General features: G+C 55.0%; 1 protein-coding gene across 3 annotated transcripts in view; it reads left to right on the top strand.

Moving 5' to 3' along the window:
- EPHB1 (EPH receptor B1) overlaps positions 1 to 20,538 on the top strand; it is a 70,461-nt gene that overhangs the window by 36,447 nt on the left and 13,476 nt on the right. For all 3 annotated transcript variants that reach the window (XM_014939731.1, XM_014939734.1, XM_014939735.1), the window contains exons 3-8: positions 7,716 to 7,871; positions 11,284 to 11,619; positions 13,698 to 13,879; positions 16,485 to 16,647; positions 19,527 to 19,635; positions 19,847 to 19,911. In XM_014939731.1, the coding sequence (XP_014795217.1) occupies positions 7,716 to 7,871; positions 11,284 to 11,619; positions 13,698 to 13,879; positions 16,485 to 16,647; positions 19,527 to 19,635; positions 19,847 to 19,911 (1,011 nt within the window). The remainder of the gene's footprint in view (positions 1 to 7,715; positions 7,872 to 11,283; positions 11,620 to 13,697; positions 13,880 to 16,484; positions 16,648 to 19,526; positions 19,636 to 19,846; positions 19,912 to 20,538) is intronic.

Below are 20,538 nucleotides of genomic sequence, written 5' to 3'. Positions count from 1 at the left end.
CTCTTCTCTCAAGTCACAGGCGACAGGACGAGAGGAAATGGCCTCAAGTTGCGCCAGGGGAGGTTCAGGCTGGATATTAGGAACAATTTTTTCCCTGAAAGGGTTCTCAGCCATTGGAATGGGCTGCCCAGGGAGGTGGTTGAGGCCCCATCCCTGGAGGTGTTCAAAAGACGGGTTGATGTAGTGCTGGGAGGTCTGGTTTAGTGATGGTGTTGCTTTTTGTTTGTTGTGTGGGTGTCTATTTTTGTCAGTCAGGTTGACGATTGGACAAGATGATCTTTAAGGTCCCTTCCAACCTAGAAGATTCTGTGATTCTGTGAAAGCAGAGCAGAACTCAAGCAGGAGAAAAGCGGTTTGCCAAAGTGACCTTGAGAAGTGGTTTTGTTGGTTTATTTTTTGTTTTCCGTTGGCTGTTTTGGAGGGCACAGCGAGTTTCCCTGCTCTGCAGCGAGCTGGCAGCCCCGCGGCGCCGTCTGCCCAGGGCGTGCTCTCCCTTTTCTCATCCAACAAACAGATCTGGGACAGGTTTTGCCTTTTAGACCTTCAGAATCCCCCCGAGCGTGAAAAACAGAGAAAGCAAAGCCCAGAGAAGTGGTTGAATGGACAAGCATGGACCTGTTGGGAAGACGGGTGCCGTGGGCGGTGAGGAGCAGGGCACATGGGAGCCAAAACCATCTTCTTCCATGCCCCGCTCTGGGCTTAAACTCAATTTTTAGGGTGGTGGTACCAGCTAAACAGTTGGTGTCGAAGCTCTTCTGCATCCAGAGACCCTTAATTTTCTCAAGCCCACTTTTTGCTGGTTCTGGGTGAGCATTGGTGGCGTTTTCCTTGCAGCCCAAGCCTGTGTGGGGCTCAGTCTCCCAGCACCTCGGGTTCCCCCTTGGGGGAACAGATCCTTGATGGACGAGGGGTGGGATTTTTGGGAGAGGCGAACATGGATGCGCCCGCACCCCGTTGCCTCTAATTAGCCTCATGCAGCTCCCTGCCCTGCAAGCTCCTTGGAAATCCTGCCCTTCCCATTGTTTCTCATCTGTGAGAAGAAGAGGAAAAAAAACCCAACAACCCCAAAACCCTAAGAAGGGAAAAACCACCTTGAATTTTACTTTTCCTCCATGAATAAACCATGGTGAGAAGCCGCCGACTTTAATTTACACGTGTCCCAAGGCGGATCTAAACCTATTCCTCCAGAGGTGAAGGGCTGGTTTAATTAACCGCCTGCGTAACGAGGAGCCGGGGCCTCTTTCCTCCGGGTGTTGGGGAGAGATGCAGCCCGTCGCTCCCGGGATGTGCACCCAGATGCTGGGAAGCTCATGTTTATCTCATGAATTTCTGCCCATAAACGGTGCTGGAAGAGGGGAAGAAGGCAATGAGATGGGCACTGTTTGTCCTTAGGCTCGGCCCTGGGATGGGTGAAATGAAAATGGTGAAAATTCGTGTCTTTGGCTGCAAAAAAGTGGTGAGGTTTGCACCGAAATGAGGTTTTATCCCTCCCTGGGATGAGGATCTACTGTGTTGTCCCGTCCCCAAGGTGCTGAGCTCTCTGTTGCTGTGGCAGGGCTGAGGCGCTCGGGAGAAGCTCTGGGCTTGATCTAAAAAGGGAATGAGATCATTAAAAAGTAGAAAAAGGAAAAGGGGCTTGGTGGGGGGGGTTGTTGGGGGAGAAAAACACCCCAGCCCACAAAACAACCCTCCAGCCCCCTCCCCTTCCAGGAGGGAAGGGATGACGGGAGAGCATCAAGTCGGGGATGCAATTAAACCTCTGGGTGCTCGTTCCCTGCTTGGATATTTGCTGGGGGGTGGTAGTGGGGGGAGGCTAACGAGGGAGATGAAAATTGGACTAGATGATCTCTAGAGGTCCCTTCCCAACTCTGACAATTCCGTGAAAGCAGGGGTGGGAAGGCAGCACCCTCGTAGACCTTTGAAGACGGGGAGATGGCAGCGGCGTGTGGGTGACAGCCTTGCCTGATTCTGCTCTTTTTTTCCCCAAAAAAACCTGCATCCCTGGTGTCGGTGACACATCAAAGGGGTCGAAACCCCAAAGCATCATTGAGTTACAAGCTGTGGTGGCATTTGCTGCCTCCCCACGGGGGGACACGCGGTGCCACCGGTCCCGAGGGCGAGCGGGAGAGCCGTGCCGCCGGCAGCCGGAGCGCCTGCCCCTGGAATATCACAACATCCTCTAAATGTCGTTTTTCCACAGCCTGCAATTTCGTGTGGGTGTTTATTTGCTCGGGTGGTGTCTTTCAGCTGAAAGCATCTCCCAGGGCTTCCCCGCCTGCGGGCGGGCGGCACGGGGAGGCAGCGGGACGGGGAGGAGAGCTGCCTTGCTGCTAAAATGCCTGTGATTGGGACTAATCCGTTGGAGGGTTGAAAAATTGATGGCCTTTTCATGACTTTTTTTCCTCTTTTGGTGTGCTTCGGTGTGTTGAAGACGCCTGCGAAAAGTACAAGAGGTTTCTAGCAAGCGTGTCCTCTCTTTCTTCTTTTTTTTTCATCGAAAAATTGGGATCCTCCTGCAGAAAGTGTCAGTTTTAGGAGCCAGGTTTTTTTCTTAATGACAAATTGTCTTCACGGAAAGAGGGGGAAATGGCTTTGAGTCCGTTTTCCAGTGGGCTGTAGGTGCAACGAGCTGCAGTTCCTCCTCCTTTGTTCATGGCCCGTGGTGTCCTCAAACCCAACAGGGCACCTTCCCCGCTGCCCATCTCCCAGGGGTGCTGGTGGGTGCCAGCCATGTGTCTTTTGGGAGCAAAACTGGATGATCTGGGCTTTTTTCATGCCTTGGCACGTGGCAGTCCCCTCCGCACCTCCAGCTTGCTCGAGGTCATCACCTCCTGCAGCACCCATTGCTTCTAACCCATCTCTCCTTGTGCTGGTGTGACCGTGGGCACGTGCAAAGGTTTGGCCCTGCAAAAGCACAAAGGAACCCAAAACAGGCATGAATTTGGGAGAACCTGGCAAACGTGGTTGGCTCTGCCCCAGCGGGGACATGAGGGACATGGGAAGGATGAGACGGTGCGGGCTCGGTTTGCTGTGAGCAGAAAGGAGCTGGCAGGGGGGTACCAGCCAGGACCATGGGGAGGAGGTGGGGAATCGCAAGCTGAAGACTGTAATTCTTTGCAGAAGCTCCTATTTTAAAACCTGATAAGGAAAAATGCCACTCCGTGTCCCTGGGGAGCTTTAGAGCGAGTTAATAGAGAGGAGATGCCTCCTTCCTTTCTTTCTTTCTTTCTTCTTTTTCTTTTCCTTTTTTTTTTTTTTGACTAAAGCTTCCCTGAGAGAGTAATTAAAAAGTGCAAGTTCCAGGCATCAACCGAGAGGATTTAGTTTGAAAAATGGAACGCTTGGATGCCCGGGTGCTTGCGCTCTTTCTGCAGAGCGTCTCATCTGTTGATGGTGGCTTGCCTTGGGCAGGCATCCCACTTCCCTATGTGGCTTTCTGGGACCCCTGGCACCCGAAATATTAGGGTATGGGATTATCGTGGTCAAGACGGGGAGAATTTTGGAAGTACCCAAGCCCCGTGCTGCTGCTTGTGTGCCTCTGCTGCTTGGAGAATTCATCCCACCCCGTGCGAGCTGCCGAGCGAGGAGGGAGGTGGTGATGGGGATGCAGGTCCACGGTGCCTTCGCTGGGTGTTTTGCCCCAGGTGGGACCTGGTCGCATCCCCACCTCAAGCTTTTGGGAGGGGGACTCCATAGAATCATAGAATTGCCCAGGCTGGAAGGGACCTCCAAAGGTCATCTAGTCCGACCTCCCCACAGTCAGCAGGGACACCCCCAACTAGACCAGGTTGCCCAGGGCCTCATTGAGCCTCACCTTGAATATCTCCAGGGATGGGGCCTCAACCACCTCCCTGGGCAACCTGTTCCAGTGCTCCATCTCCCTCACAGTAAAGAACTTTCTCCTCATCTCCAATCTACTCCATCCGCAGCTCCATCCAAACTAGGGCATCTTCCATCCATTTTGTTTTTTCCCCCCCAAAAAAAACCTCCAGTGATGACATCTCATTGCAAGAAGCCTGGAATGATGCTCCCTCCCGCCCCCAAAGTGCCCGTGTTGGCCTTGGGAAAGGGGTCTTGCTGGAAAATGCCTGGTCCTCACCACCCGGGATGCCCAACATCCCTAATCCATGGGCAGGATGGCCAATCCACAGGGAGGGTGGTCAATCCATGGGCAGCTTTGGGTCACGGGGGGATGTTAAATGCTGGTGACGCAGCCCCGCCGAGCGGCACGGCCGGCTTTCCTGCCTCATCATTTACAAACACACCCCTGGTGCTTAAAGGTGAGGAAATGGATAGATAAGCACATCATTAATCTTAGCCAGCCCATGTAATCAACAATCAATTAATTCTTCTCCGGGCCGAGGAGATGCAGGCTGGGCAGGGCACCGGCAGAAGGAGCCCCTTCCCACAGGGAAAGCCAAGGCAGAGCTTCATCCCGTGCTCATCCAAGATGCTCTTCCAGATCCAGACCTTACCAGCTCTGGGAAACTTTCTTGCAGCAGCCCTTAAATCACAGCAAACACTGCCCTTGCCCTTAGTGGGGTGATTTATTGCTGCCTCCTGGGCTCCAGCCCTCTCTCCAAGCCTTACCCCCCGACGACGTGTTTACTGTCCGATGGATTGTGGATCCATCCATAAATTTCCATAAATCCCGCCATGGGGTTGCAGGAGACGTGGGGGTTTCGGCTTCATCTTCGGTGTGAGGTTGGTGGTTTGGCTCCCCTAGAAAAAGGGGGGTCCATGGCAGTGGAGGACTGCAGCCCGCAGCAGCTTTGGGAGAAGAAGGCAGCATCAGCCTCCCCCGGAACTGCGGGAGACTTTAGGCAAGCACGGTGTAATTACAGGAGAGAGAAGCTAATTGGTAATAATAACAATTAAGAGCCACGTGCCTGCAGATTACAGGAATTTACGGATAAGCCAAGTGATGAAAGAAACCTGAGGACACTGGGTTGCAGCCTGTGCTTTGTTCAGGTGTTTTGACAAAGCATCACGGGGATTAATTGTAATTAAAAATTAACAAACCCCTTCGACCGACCCACCAACGTGCCTCCTCTACGCGTAAAACCAAGACGTGTTCATAGCGCTGCGACGCTCTTGTCTTCCTCCATCCCCCTCCTGTCCCCTTCCATCAAAATACAAGTTCCCTGGAACTGTCTCTCCTTCCTGATCCTCCAAAGAGCCCAGGAGATAAGTCCTCCAACTCTAGAGCCCTCAAGTCACCTGTTGCACAACCTCATGGATGCTAATGCTTGCTGGTGGGAGCTGGGACATCACGGGGAGGTTGCTGGTGGAAAGGGAGCATTGAAGAAATGGAGATCCACCTCGAAGTCTTGCTGTCCACACGTGGTTGTGTCTCCTGCCTTGTGTGTCTGGTGTAACTCTGTGCTTCCTCATGCTCTTACGGGCCCTAGGCCTGTGTGTGTGGCTCAGGGAAGAGTCTGCATCCAGCTGCCTTCTGCCCTGGCATCCTGAAGTTCTCCCCCTCCAAAGCCCTCATGTGCCCACCCCAGTGGCCTGCAATGCACGGTGATGCTACGTGTCTGCCCGAGGTGGTGGCTTATGGCCCTTAAGTGCTTTGGTAGGAGGCCAGATGTGTGGGATGGCTGCGGTAGGATGCGGAGGACTCGGCAGTCCTCCCGTGGTGAGGAGGAGGAAGGGCAGTGTGAGGTGGTGGCCGATCCCCCTGGGATGCCGTAGCCCCACCTGGCTATTAACGCCATTGGCAAGAGACAATTCATCACGGCCAGTTGCATGCCTCAGGCAGGGGAAAAAAAGATCCCCTGAATAATAAAATTGTAAAATATTGTTTTGATTTATCCTTTTTTATCATCTTTTAATATCGGGAAAGGCTGTGTGAGCAAGAGGCCTTCATGAGTTTTGAATGACAGGTTAAAGGGCTCCAATAAAGATTAGATGGTCCACTATCTCTCAAGGAAATTGCATCAAAGTGGTTACTCCTGCTTGCTCCTATTAATTTCCTCTCCGTGGCTGCTAGGAGATGCCTCATATCCTGATGCAGCAGACAGGGGCTAAGAGGCACTTTCCATTATCTCAATCATCGCCGTGTTTATGAGACACTTAGGGTGTTCCTCTGCAGAGCCGTGCCTTGGAGGTGACACCATCACGGGGGCAGAGCCGGGAGCCAAATGGAGGTGGGACCACTTTGTGTGGGAGGCCAAGGAACCCCTGGCCTGGTGGTGGACCTGGATGGAAGTCTGGTCCCTTGCGTGCCTGTGCCAAAATACAGATGTTCCTTTCAGCAGGTGGGGGGAGGTCATCCTGCCCCTCTGCTCTGCCCTGGGGAGGCTCCAGCTGGAGCACTGGGTCCAGTTCTGGGCAGAGATGATGAGGGGCCTGGAGCATCTCTCTGATGAGGAAAGGCTGAGGGACTTGGGTCTTTTTAGTCTGGAGAAGAGAAGGCTGAGGGGGGATCTGATCAATGCTTATAAATACTTCAAGGGTGGGTGTCAGGAGGATGGGGCCAGTCTCTTTTCAGTGGTGCCCAGGGACAGGACAAGAGGAAATGGGCACAAACTTGAATAGAAGAAGTTCCATCTAAACATAAGGAGGACCTTCTTTGCTGTGAGGGTGGCAGAGCCCTGGAAGAGGCTGCCCAGGGAGGTGGTGGAGTCTCCTTCTCTGGAGACATTCAAACCCCACCTGGACACGTTCCTGTGGGACCTGCTCTGGGTGGCCCTGCTCTGGCAGGGGGTTGGACTGGATGATCTCCAGAGGTCCCTTCCAACCCGGTGTGATTATGTGATTCTGCAGCTTCTGGTTTCGTAGGGGCAAAAACCTGAGGGTTTTGTTAGCCGTCAAGGATGGATGAGCATCCCGTCATCAGCAGCTGGTTGGTAAAGAACCAGTGAGGTGGGGCAGGGAGGAAGGATCCCCTCTTTGTCGCTCCATCGTCACTCTCTAACGGCGGAGCAATGAGATGGTTAATTAATGAAACCTCCCGCCGTCACTGATTAAAGCCTCGCCGTAACTGTAACTGGAGCGTCTTCTCATTTATGAATTAGTTGCCATTTCCTGCTTGAATGAACGCGGAGGCCCAAGGCTGGGAAGGTTATTAGCCCCAGCCCCGGGCTGCGGGGGGTTAATGGGACGGACCCAGAAGACACTGTTACGGGGCCTTGCATCCACTTTTAAATTAAATATTCAAATTTTGCATGGAAAAGGAGATGCGAGACCTGTGCCGTGCTGCTGGGGTGGTGGAAATTGGACATTGGAATGGGCTGCCCAGGGAGGTGGTTGAGGCCCCATCCCTGGAGGTGTTCAAAAGACGGGTTGATGTAGTGCTGGGTGGTATGGTTTGGTGATGGTGTTGCTTTTTGTTTGTTGTGTGGGTGTTTATTTTTGTCAAAATTAGGTTGACGATTGGACAAGATGATTTTTAAGGTCCCTTCCAACCTAGAAGATTCTGTGATTCTGTGATGTCTTGAAGACACACTAGGCAGAACTTGCCCGTTGCAGTGTGTCTTCCTGGTGGCCCCAGAAATAATTCATGGCCAGGGTGGAAAATTATGGCCATCCTACGTCCATGGGAAGGTGCCACCCCGTTTAGCTCTGATACATGAGCGAAGCTTTCCTTTGCCTTATTTTTTCTTTTATTCCTTCATTTTTCTTTCTCTGTCTGCCCTGTTCCAAGAACGGGACCCATTTTCCCCCCCTGCCCTGGGAACCCGTCCTCATGTCTCTCCTTTCTCCTGCAGCCTGCCCAGCGGGGACCTTCAAGGCCAGCCAGGGCGCAGGGGTCTGCGCCCCGTGTCCCCCCAACAGCCGCTCCACCGCCGAGGCCTCGCCGGTCTGCACGTGCCGCAACGGCTACTACCGGGCTGATTTCGACCCCCCGGCAGCCGCCTGCACCAGTGAGTAATGGCGTCGGGGGGGGTGGTGGTGGTGGTGGGGCTTCAAGTTCTCCCTCCCCTCCGCCGCTGAGGAAGCATCTCATGGATGGTAAAATCTCAACCCATGAGCTTTCCAATTTTATTTTCTCCACCCCCAATCCTGCTGGGGAGGGGAGTGGGAGAGGGGCTGGGTGGGCGCCTGGCAGCCAACTGAGGTCAACCCACCGTGTTGGGGAGGGCTGGGGTGCCCATATGGAAAACCCATCCCTCTCCCCATGGCACGGCACCTTCTCCATGTGCTACAGAACACTCCTTGCCCCAACACGAACCCCTTCACAGAATCACATGGGGTTGGAAGGGACCTAAAAGAGATCATCTAGTCCAACCCCCCTGCCAGAGCAGGTCCACCCAGAGCAGGTCCCACAGGAACGTGTCCAGGTGGGTTTGAATGTCTCCAGAGAAGGAGACTCCACCGCCCCTCCAGGCAGCCTCTTCCAGGGATCTGCCACCCTCACAGGAAAGAAGGTCCTCCTCATGTTTAGGTGGAACTTCTTCTATTCAAGTTTGTGCCCATTTCCTCTTGTCCTGTCCCTGGGCACCACTGAAAAAAGACCAGCCCCATCCTCCTGACACCCACCCTTAAAGTATTTATAGGCGTTGATCAGATCCCCCCTCAGTCTTCTCTTCTCCAAAAGCCCCAAGTCCCTCAGCCTTTCCTCATCAGAGAGATGCTCCAGTCCCTTCAATCATCTCTGTAGCCTCTGCTGTCCCCTCTCCAGCAGCTCCCTGTCCTTCTGGAACTGGGGAGCCCAGAACTGGTCCCAGTGCTCCAGATGGGGCCTCCCCAGGGCAGAGCAGAGGGGCAGGATGACCTCCCTCCACCTGCTGCTCACACTCTTCCTGATGCCCCCCAGGATGCCATTGGCCTTCTTGGCCACAGGATCCAGTTGCTGGCTCATGGTCACCCTGTTGTCCACCAGGACTCCCAGGTCTTCTCAGAGCTGCTCTCCAGCAGGTCAGCCCCCAACCTGTCCTGGTGCAGGGGGTTATTCCTCCCCAGGGGCAGCACCCTACGCTTGCCTTTGTTGAAGTTCATCTCCCTGATAAGGAAAGGCTGAGAGAGCTGGGACTCTTCAGCCTGGAGAAGAGAAGGCTGAGGGGAGACCTTATTAATGCTGACAAGGGTCTAAAGGGTGGGTTGAAGGAGGATGGAGCCGGACTCTTTTCAGTGGTTCCCAGTGACAGGACGAGGGGCAACGGGCACAAGCTGGACCATGGGAAGTTCCACTCCAACCTGAGGAAGAACTTGTTTGGGGTGAGGGTGGCAGAGCCCTGGCAGAGGCTGCCCAGGGAGGGTGTGGAGTCCCCTTCTCTGGAGATCTTCAAGCCCCACCTGGATGCTCCTGAGTGCTGTGCTCTGGGCAACCCTGCTTTGGCAGGGGAGTTGGACTGGATGATCTCTAGAAGGTCCCTTCCAACTCCAACAATTCCGTGATTCCTTGATTTGCATGTTGTGTTGGATCACTTGGGCTGCCAGACCGGAGGTAGTCAGCAGGTAGCACAACAGCAGACACAATCTGTATATCTTTACTATGTCTCGTTACGTAGCTGATTTACAGTATTGCTGTTCTATAGGAATACAGTATAAAAAAGAAAAAAAAAAGTCTATTTGCTGATTTTTATTCCTTCTCGGCGATGTTTAATTTTACAGTGCTCTAATCTGAGATGCCAGCTGTTCACCCACAAAGTTTCTCCGTGTCGGAGGAGCAAATAACAGCGTGGAGCTGCCAGGACCAGAGCCCTCCCCGAGCTCTGTACCCATGTTCAGGACAGGGAAGGGGCTCCAATTAATCCGGGGGGTGTGTGTGGAATTTTGGGACATGGTGGTTTGTCTCTGGGCCAGGGAAGAAAGATGGTTTTCTCCCTTTTTCTTGAAAAAAAGGCTTGGAAAGATATTGTCAGCTTAAGGTACCAGGGGGGCGATTGGAGTAAGGTTTATGAGGCAGGCTGCAGCTTTTTGGGGGTAACTTGCTATTTATTGGTCCTTCTCCTAAGTGGTGCCTGGGTGCCATTAAGGGAGCAGGAGGAGAGGACAGGCCAGGCAGGGACCTGGCCAAGGGGTGGCCACCCATGTCCCCCTCGGGGCTGGCTGGCAGTGGTGGCCGGTGCAGGGTGTCACCTGGAGGTCCTCCACATGGGGTCACCTTCTCCATCCCACCAGCCATGTCACTCCTGTGCTGACGAAGTCACCTCTGCCCATCCTATCCCCATCCCCATCCCCATCCCATCCCATCCCATCCCATCCCCATCCCCATCCCCATCCCCATCCCATCCCCATCCCCATCCCATCTCCATCCCCATCCCATCTCCATCCCCATCCCCATCCATTAATGGGGCTAATTTATCTGCAGCCACTAACGATCTTCCCCACCACACACACACGGAGGGCTCCCCCGGGATGGTTTTCCCCAAGATGGAGTGTGTTTTGCTCTCTTAACCTTTCCTCGCAGGTCAAGTCCTCCATCATTTTTATTGCTCCCCCCCACGATGGCAAAGTCCTTTTTCTTCCTCTTCCTGTAATTAATCGCTTTCCTCATTTAATATAACCCAGCAGCCGGATTTTGTGGTTTTGGCTGTGGAGCCGTCCTGGCTAACCCCAAACCCTTCCCCAGCCCTGGGCAGGTGTATGTTTGTGTCTTGATGATGTTCTCCTGCCTGGATTCCTCCTGAATTCTCTCCCTATTGACTCCAGCCCCATTCCAGCAGCGCTCGGGATTGGAGCTGCATTTGATTCCTGTCCTCCCAAGGGCTCCCGGCAGATTTGATCAAAATCAATGCAATTTTGATCTCTTGGCCAAGGCACAAGCTGTTCACCAACCCATCAGCGTGCTGGGTGTGGAGTAGAGCGTTCCTCTGTGCCGTTGAATCCCAACTCGAGATATTGAACCGTTAATAACAGCTTTTCATTCCGGACTCTCTTTTTGGGGGCTGCTCCTCCGTTTCTCCGTGCTACTGGCGAAGTGGCGTTTCTCTCACCGTGATAATCTGCTTGAGGTGGCTTCTCCACATGAGCATTGGAGCTAACTCGGCATCTCCCCATCATTGGAATGGGCCCATCTTCACAGATGGATCTGTGGGGGGGGTGGTTTTTTGGGAGACTGAGTGGGTTTGTGCCATGGGAGTCCTCATCCCCAACCATGAAACCCTTCTCTGTGGCTGGTGGTGTGAGTGGTTTGGAGACCCTGACCCTAAATTGGGCAAAGCCATGGAGACTGAATCCCTCCTGAGGCAGGAGGTGATGGGTAGACCAGCAGACGGAGCTGTGGGGTGTCCTTCACCATACTGGAGCCCGCCAAGAGCTCCTGCTGAGCCCTGTTAAGCTCTGAGCGTAACGTTTTTGGGCAAGATCTCAGGTGTTCTCCTTCATCCGCAGGTGTCCCATCCGGCCCCCGCAATGTCATCTCCATCGTCAACGAGACGTCCATCATCCTGGAGTGGCACCCGCCGCGAGAGACGGGGGGTCGGGATGACGTCACCTACAACATCGTCTGCAAGAAGTGCCGGTCGGACCGACGCGCCTGCTCCCGCTGCGACGACAACGTGGACTTTGTCCCCAGGCAGCTGGGGCTGACGGAGACCCGGGTCTTCATCAGCAGCCTGTGGGCCCACACGCCGTACACCTTCGAGATCCAGGCTGTCAACGGGGTCTCCAACAAGAGCCCCTTCCCGCCGCAGCACGTCTCCGTCAACATCACCACCAACCAAGCTGGTGAGTCCTGGGATGGCGTGGGGCCGGGGGTTTTAAGCCATATGGTACCTACTGCAAGGTCCCACTCATAGAATCACACAACCATAGAATTGTCTAGGTTGGAAAGGACCTTTAAGATCATCTAGTCCAACCGTCAACCTAACTCCGATTAAAAAAAAAAAGCCAACAAAACAAAAGAAACCCACCAAAACCACACACACACATCACTAAAAAGTCTGAAGGAAAAAGCTCCCCAGGTGTGAGTGGTGGGGGTTGGCTGCGATAAACCAGCCCCCAGCCCTGGATGGAGCTGGGGGGAAGGTGGAAAGTGGGGAGAAAGACCAAGAAAAGAGGGAGGGAGAGGGATGGGGGAGCTGGAGAGGGTGCCTCACCCCTGGGCAAAGCCAGAGGTGGGTTGTGGGAGAAGGGGAGGGAGCGAGGACCGATATCTGCTTTTTATCTAGATTGCTTGGGGATGAAAAATCGTTGACCTTTCCATACTTTTCTCAAGTGGGAAAAGGGAGTTGGGGTGAATCCGGCCTTGAAGCACAGGCTGAGCATCGCAGCATGGGGGGAGCAGCATCCCGGGGCTGAATTGGAGCTTGGTCTCCTCTGGCACATCCCTCACTGAATTTCACTGAATTTTTAGAGTTGGAAGGGACCATAGAGATCATCTAGTCCAACTCCCCTGCTAAACCTTTATCCGGGCTCCCCCCCTGCCTCTTTCCCTCCCTCTTCCCAATCAGGTGTCGGGAGCAGCACAAGCAGCTCTTGGCCAAGCTGGGATGGTTGGTGGGGTTTGGGGGGACCTGATCCTGGGCTGCAATGAGGAGTGGAGGGGATGGAAAGCCACCTGCTTTGGGCAGAGAAAGGGGATGGCCAGTTCTTCTTCGTGCTGATGGTGTAACACGGGCAGCCTTTGCCAACCCGCTCCCTTGGGACAGCAGGAGACAGAAACCCGGCGTAAATACTTTATAGAATCATAGAATTGCCCAGGCTGGAAGGGACCTCCAAAGGTCATCTAGTCCAACCCCCCCGCAGTCAGCAGGGACACCCCCAACCAGACCAGGTTGCCCAGGGCCTCGTTGAGCCTCACTTTGAATATCTCCAGGGATGGGGCCTCAACCACCTCCCTGGGCAACCTGTTCCAGTGCTCCACCACCCTCACAGTGAAGAACTTTCTCCTCATCTCCAATCTAATCTGTTCCCCTCCAGCTTAAAGCCATTACCCCTCATCCTGTCACTACAGGCCTTTGTAAACAGGCTCTCCCCAGCCTTCCTGTAGGCTCCCTTCAGGTCTCCCCAGGGCAGAGCAGAGGGGCAGGATGACCTCCCTCCACCTGTGGTCACACTCTTCCTGATGCCCCCCAGGATGCCATTGGCCTTCTTGGCCACAAGGGCCATTGCTGGCTCCTGGCCATCCTGTTGTCCACCAGGACTCCCAGGTCTTTCCCCTCAGAGCTGCTCTCCAGCAGGTCAGCCCCAACCTGTCCTAGTGCAGAGGGTTATTCCTCCCCAGGTGCAGCACTCTACCCTTGTCGAAGTTCTTCAGGTTTCTCTCTGCCCAAATTTCCAGCCTGTCCAGGTCCCTGCCCTGGTTTCCCATAGTTGTCCTCAGGGTGGGCAGATCTTTGCTCCTATGTCCTGTTACTGACAGCATGGGGGGTCACAGCCATGGCACAGGCTCCCACGGTGCCAGGTCCCCCAGTGTTATGGCAAAAGATGGCAAGCAGAGCTGGAGACCATCATCAAGCCTTGGTTTGTCCCCACTTGGGAAGAGCTTTCCTGTCTGTGCCCCCCCGTGGGGAGCAAGCAATCCCAGGGAGAAGGAACACCGAGGATTTCTAAGCTCCTAATTAAAAAGACTAATTGCTTTAAACACCAGAAGTCCCTCGCCGGCTGGCTGCTCTGGCTCCACCTAAGCTGCTGAGATGCTGCATTTCCCACTGCTAGTATGGCAGCTTGTCCCACGGGGCGAACAACTGCAGGCACAGGAGATTTGGGATGCTCCACGTGCCCAGGAGACTTTCTCCCCTCCCCAGGACTGTGGGTCCTACCCCTCTCTGTTAATTTTCCCTCCCTCCCCGCTTCCTCGGCAGCACCTTCCACCGTCCCCATCATGCACCAGGTGAGTGCCACCATGAGGAGCATCACGCTCTCCTGGCCTCAGCCCGAGCAGCCCAACGGCATCATCCTGGACTACGAGATCCGCTACTACGAGAAGGTGAGCCGCATCTGCACGCCCGATGTCAGCAGCACCGTGGGCTCCAGGCCGGCAGCGGTAAGTTCAGGTGGAAACCTCAGGATGGAAGGGTGGGCTGGGGGCGTATGGAGCTTCGTACGGTGCTGCTGGGAGGCTTCCTTGGTCCTGACCTTGCTGGGAGGGGAAGAGCATCAACGAGCTTTGAGTGGGGCTCATTGCTGGGAAGGGTCCAGGTGGTGGGACAGGCGGTGGGATGGGCTCCTGGTTGCCCACACTGGCTCTTGGAGGGTGGGAGAAGAGGAAAGGAAGCGATGTTGCGGATGCAGATGGTAATTCCTCCCCCATGGGCAGCGTTTTCTCCAGCCCATCGTTGCCCCTTGCTGCCTTGGCTTTGGTATCTGCTTGGGTGAGCAGGGACGTGGAGTGAGGGGACGGCGTCGGGAGGAGAGGAGGGGGACGGCATAACGAAGGTTGTCAGGGTTGTCCCTGTCCCGGGTCACTGCCTCCTGCCAGGTCCTTTCACTGGCAGCCGTCCTTCCCCGCAGGGGACCCGCTCTCGACCCTTGCGGTGAACCGTGCCGAGCCCAAGCTGTTCCATCCCTCCCCTGCCTTGCCAGCTTTAATGAATTCCTCTAAATCCGAATAATTAGATGATCTCACCAGCGGCCCCTTTACAGCAAATCGCCGGGGAACGTTGCAAAAAAATGAGGTTTGAGACGCGTGAGGTTTCCACCGAGGTTTAGCACGGGGACCTCTGCCAGCAGAGCAGCGACCGTAGGGGCTGGGGGTCTCAGAAAAGTCAAGTTGCCCTTGAACCTGCTCGAGCGGGGTCTCGTAGAGCATGTTATGGTGTTTCCATAACTGTGTGACATTTCTGAAACAGGCAGGGACATTGGTGGTTTGAAGAGGAGGAATTTACTGCTCATGAGTGTTCTTGCTCTGGACGCTCTCAATGTTTCCCCCCCCCCCCAAAGAACTTTGTGCTCTAGAGCTTTCCTGTCTGTGCCCCCCCGTGGGGAGCAAGCAATCCCAGGGAGAAGGAACACCGAGGATTTCTAAGCTCCTAATTAAAAAGACTAATTGCTTTAAACACCAGAAGTCCCTCGCCGGCTGGCTGCTCTGGCTCCACCTAAGCTGCTGAGATGCTGCATTTCCCACTGCTAGTATTGCAGCTTGTCCCACGGGGCGAACAACTGCAGGCACAGGAGATTTGGGATGCTCCACGTGCCCAGGAGACTTTCCCCCTCCCCAGGGCTGTGGGTCCTACCCCTCTCCATTAATTTTCCCTCCCTCCCCGCTTCCTTGGCAGCACCTTCCACCGTCCCCATCATGCACCAGGTGAGTGCCACCATGAGGAGCATCACGCTCTCCTGGCCTCAGCCCGAGCAGCCCAACGGCATCATCCTGGACTACGAGATCCGCTACTACGAGAAGGTGAGCCGCATCTGCACGCCCGATGTCAGCAGCACCGTGGGCTCCAGGCCGGCAGCGGTAAGTTCAGGTGGAAACCTCAGGATGGAAGGGTGGGCTGGGGGCGTATGGAGCTTCGTATGGTGCTGCTGGGAGGCTTCCTTGGTCCTGACCTTGCTGGGAGGGGAAGAGCATCAACGAGCTTTGAGTGGGGCTCATTGCTGGGAAGGGTCCAGGTGGTGGGACAGGCGGTGGGATGGGCTCCTGGTTGCCCACACTGGCTCTTGGAGGGTGGGAGAAGAGGAAAGGAAGCGATGTTGCGGATGCAGATGGTAATTCCTCCCCCATGGGCAGCGTTTTCTCCAGCCCATCGTTGCCCCTTGCTGCCTTGGCTTTGGTATCTGCTTGGGTGAGCAGGGACGTGGAGTGAGGGGACGGCGTCGGGAGGAGAGGAGGGGGACGGCATAACGAAGGTTGTCAGGGTTGTCCCTGTCCCGGGTCACTGCCTCCTGCCAGGTCCTTTCACTGGCAGCCGTCCTTCCCCGCAGGGGACCCGCTCTCGACCCTTGCGGTGAACCGTGCCGAGCCCAAGCTGTTCCATCCCTCCCCTGCCTTGCCAGCTTTAATGAATTCCTCTAAATCCGAATAATTAGATGATCTCACCAGCGGCCCCTTTACAGCAAATCGCCGGGGAACGTTGCAAAAAAATGAGGTTTGAGACGCGTGAGGTTTCCACCGAGGTTTAGCACGGGGACCTCTGCCAGCAGAGCAGCGACCGTAGGGGCTGGGGGTCTCAGAAAAGTCAAGTTGCCCTTGAACCTGCTCGAGCGGGGTCTCGTAGAGCATGTTATGGTGTTTCCATAACTGTGTGACATTTCTGAAACAGGCAGGGACATTGGTGGTTTGAAGAGGAGGAATTTACTGCTCATGAGTGTTCTTGCTCTGGACGCTCTCAATGTTTCCCCCCCCCCCAAGAGAACTTTGTGCTCTTTGCTTTGGTGGGACCAGGGGGCTGCTGAGGAGGCACGTGCTGTGGGGACCTCCCCAGCTTCCTGGACACCAGGCAGAGCTCCTGGGTCGTGTTTGTGTCAGGGCAACCAGGAGGGTCTGAACCACCTCACTCAGGCTTTGGTGCTTGTCCTTCTTGGAGGGCCCTGCAGATCAACCTCATCCCTACCACCAAGGGGGGCAGGTGGGCTGTGGGACACATCGTTCCTCTTGCTGTCCCCTGTGTCCCCCCTCCCCTGAGCGTCTCTCTTGGCCGTGCCTGCAGGACCACAACGAGTACAACTCCTCCATGGCCCGCAGCCAGACCAACACGGCCAGGATCGAGGGCCTGCGGCCCGGCATGGTCTACGTGGTGCAGGTCCGAGCCCGCACCGTGGCCGGCTACGGCAAGTACAGCGGGAAGATGTGCTTCCAGACGCTGACGGACGGTGAGACCGGGATGGGGAAGGCAAGGGGAGAAGGGGACATGACACAGGGAGGGTGGAAAGTTGGGTGGTGGGGGGTGGTGGTTGTCTTCCCAGCGACAGCTTTAATTGGATTAAACGAACTCGTCTCCGCAAACCTCTCTCCCAGCGGGCAGCGTGGCAAAAGCCGGGTGATTTACAGCCGTGTCTTATTAATCGCCAGCTGGAGGAGGAATCTGCTTTAAATCTCTTAGCTCTGTTTTCTCTCCCGTTATTTAGTGGCGGTTTTGTCTTTCCTCCCTCTGAGCGTGGTGGCAGAGCCCCCCCCTGCCACCACGTCCAGGGTGGTGGGGGTTGTGGACCCTCAGAGGAAGGGCTCCTGGGGTGCTCTCCAGGGGTGCTCTCCTGGGGTGCTCAGAGCCACATCTTGCCCATCAGGGCAAAACTGGAAGGGTCAGACCCACCTTCAGCTGCTGGTTCTCTACCCTGAGGGCAAAGCTGGAAGGGTCAGACCCACCTTCAGCCACTGGTTCTCTACCCTGAGGTGGTACATCCAAGGGAAAGGGCCAGCTCATGACCTTCATGGCTTCTTCTGGCCTCCTGCTGCTGTTCTTCTGGCCCCAACCCTTCCCTGCACCCACAAACACTAGATGCCTTTAGAGACTAGTAATTCATGGGAAGGTTTTTTCATTAATCTCAGCTTTGGACAAATCCATACATTGGTGAATGACGAGAGGCTCCTTTTGTGGTCCTCCTACCCCTCCAGACACTGGGGGAGCTGAAGTCCCTGCAAGGAGCCCCTTCCTCGCCTTTGCCAGCATGGTTCCTGCTCCCCTCAGGTGACACCCATGGCTCCCAGCCCTGCTGGCTGCCTTTCCTAAAACTTTCCTTTTTTCCTAAAACTTTCCTTTTTTCCTCAAACTGTGTCTCTCCACGCTTGTGCTCATGGTGAGTGCCAGCTGGAGCGGGAAAGGAAAACCACACAGGGAGACCAAAGGGAAGGAAGCGGTAATAAACCCCCCTCAATGCCTCGAATCTGCAGAATTAGAGAAGCAAGGAGAAAAATCCTGCCTCAAATAAGCAATTAATTGAAATTTAATAAGAACGGATAGTGTAGATTATTAAATAATAATTGATTGTTAGATGAGAATTTCTCAGGATTTAAGTGGCGTGCAAGAGATAAATCTAGTTGCTAATAATTAACTGCGGACTACAAAAATACAGATAAAAGGGTGTTAAATGCTTTCTTTTGGAGAGAATTTTATTTTAACCCTTGCTTGTGGCTGCTGGCACAGCCTGGCAGACCTTGCTGGGGATGGTTGGAGAAGGGGGTGTTTCTGGAGGGCTGCAGAAGCCCCCAGGCTTGTGGGGTCTGCTGGGTAGGACCTGGGTAGACCTAGGAGTCCTGGTGGACAACAGGATGGCCATGAACCAGCAATGGGCCCTTGTGGCCAAGAAGGCCAATGGCATCCTGGGGGGCATCAGGAAGAGTGTGAGCAGCAGGTGGAGGGAGGTCATCCTGCCCCTCTGCTCTGCCCTGGGGAGGCCCCAGCTGGAGCACTGGGTCCAGTTCTGGGCTCCCCAGTTCCAGAAGGAGAGGGACCTGCTGGAGAGGGGACAGCAGAGGGCTGCAAAGGTGATGAGGGGCCTGGAGCATCTCTCTTATGAGAAGAGGCTGAGGGACTTGTGTTTTTTGAGTCTGGAGAAGAGAAGACTGAGGGGGGATCTGATTGATGCTTATAAATACTTCAAGGGTGGGTGTCAGGAGGATGGGGCCAGGCTTTTTTCCGTGGTGCCCAGGGACAGGACAAGAGGGAACAGGCACAAACTGGAACATAGGAAGTTCCACCTAAACTTGAGGAGGACCTTCTTTCCTATGAGGGTGGCAGAGCCCTGGAAGAGGCTGCCCAGGGAGGTGGTGGAGTCTCCTTCTCTGGAGACTTTCAGACCCCACCTGCACACATTCCTGTGGGACCTGCTCTGGGTGGCCCTGCTCTGGCAGGGGGTTGGACTAGATGATCTCCAGAGGTCCCTTCCAACCCCATATCACTCTATGATTCTGTGGTACCATCCACCCCCATGGCTGTGGGTGCCCACACCACTAACGGGGCAGGGCAGGAGAAGGGGAAAGCGGGGAGGAGACACATGGAGGTGGCAAATAGCTTTCTCAGGGTTGTTCCAGGCATGTGCAGTCCTCCCTGTACCACCTCAGCTTTCACAGGGACAGAGTGGGTGGCCAAGGGAATGCAGGGGGTTTGAGGGATGCTCGGTGCAGAAGGGGTACTGTGGTGGCCTGCAAAAGGAGTTGACTGATGCCGTCTTTTGAGATGTAAAATCCTACCAGTGGATCTGCAGTGAAGGCACTTGGGTTCTCCTGGGCCTCTCTCCCAAGGTTAACCATTGTGTGGTGGACTACCTGATGTCTAATATAAGTGAACACTTGGCTCAGCCTTCCCTGGCTGGTTTAGTTATTAATGGGGTCTTTTCTCTTCCTCCTTTCATGCAACTTGTAGGAACTTTGAGACTCCATGTTAAATTCGGTCAAAACGACCAACAGGTTTAAATTTATTGAGGGAAGAAAAACCCTAGAGCATGGGCAAAGCCACCTTGTGAATGTCATCTCTTCGGGAAACTGGGCCCAATCACGTTGCTTTGACTTGATTCCTAGGACCTTCTCTTCCATATTTTTAACCCAAAGCATGTGTGACCTGAGTGTGTCAGTCTTTCCTTGTGCAACACAGTGTCGGCTTCATCGCGTGCCTCAACCAGCGCTCCTGCCTGGGTCTCCCTTGTCCCACCACCCATGGGGTTGGAGAATGCGTTAGAGGAACCCTTCCCAGGAGGCTCTTCTTACTCCCTGAGGGTGCAAAAGGAGAATCCACCCCATCCCTCTTCTCTTGCAGATGACTACAAGTCAGAGCTGAGAGAGCAGCTGCCTTTGATCGCGGGGTCCGCAGCGGCCGGGGTGGTCTTCATTGTCTCGCTGGTGGCCATTTCCATCGTCTGCAGCAGGTGGGTCCCCATGGGATGCTGCCTCCCTGGAAGATGGGAGGTGATAAAGATGCAACTGGGAGAGACTTGGGGTGGGAAGGGAAGGACGGGGGACCTCCATAGCTGGGCAGAGCACTGAGGAGCCATCGCTCGCCCGGTGTTGTTGGCCGGGGAGCGGTGTGGCCAACTCCTTGTCCCTCAAACCCAGCTGTCTTCTCCCTTCTTCTCCCAGGAAGCGTGCCTACAGCAAGGAGGCGGTGTACAGTGATAAATTACAGCACTACAGCACCGGGCGAGGTGAGTGGGGGGAAGTGGGCACGGGGGGGGAAACACTCTTGAACCCGCAGCCGGCGTGTGCCCCCCACTCCTCTGCCCCCCAAGGGGCAGAGTTGGGGGGATGGAAGCCCCCCGTGGGGCAGGTGGAGGGGACCGTAGAGTGGGAGGAGAGATACCCACAGATGTGTGATGGTGTCTGGGAGGGATTTGAGGGTGGGAAAAGAGGGCGACAGGGGGGTACAGGGGATGAATTTTGGGGGGTTGAGGGGGCATAAGGGGGAGGGGAGATGTAATGGGACAGGGAGTGGGGAGAGGATGCTGTGAAGGCTCCTGAAGGAGGAAAGGAAGGAGAAGAGGCAGCGTGTGGAGAGGAAAAAGAGCTCCTCATCTCCTACCCCAGGCTCTGCCCAGACCAGGATTGATGCTGAGCTGCTCACAGGTAGCACTGAGGGGACTCTGGATTTTGGGAGCCTGGCTGGTGGCCAGCATTGCTGCTGTCCTGGCCATATGGCTGATGCTTGCCCTGCACCCTGCTTCAGGAAGGATGTACAGCCAGGGACTGGGAAGGTTTAACTGGCTTTGGGCTGCTGATCCCCTTGGCAAACAGCTAGGAGAGCCTGAGGCTGGGGGCAGAGTGGCTGGAGCTGC

Source organism: Calidris pugnax, unplaced genomic scaffold, assembly GCF_001431845.1.
Source record: "Calidris pugnax isolate Ruff unplaced genomic scaffold, ASM143184v1 scaffold37, whole genome shotgun sequence".
NCBI classification, from domain to species: domain Eukaryota; kingdom Metazoa; phylum Chordata; class Aves; order Charadriiformes; family Scolopacidae; genus Calidris; species Calidris pugnax.
This window is presented reverse-complemented; position numbering and strand designations above follow the sequence as displayed.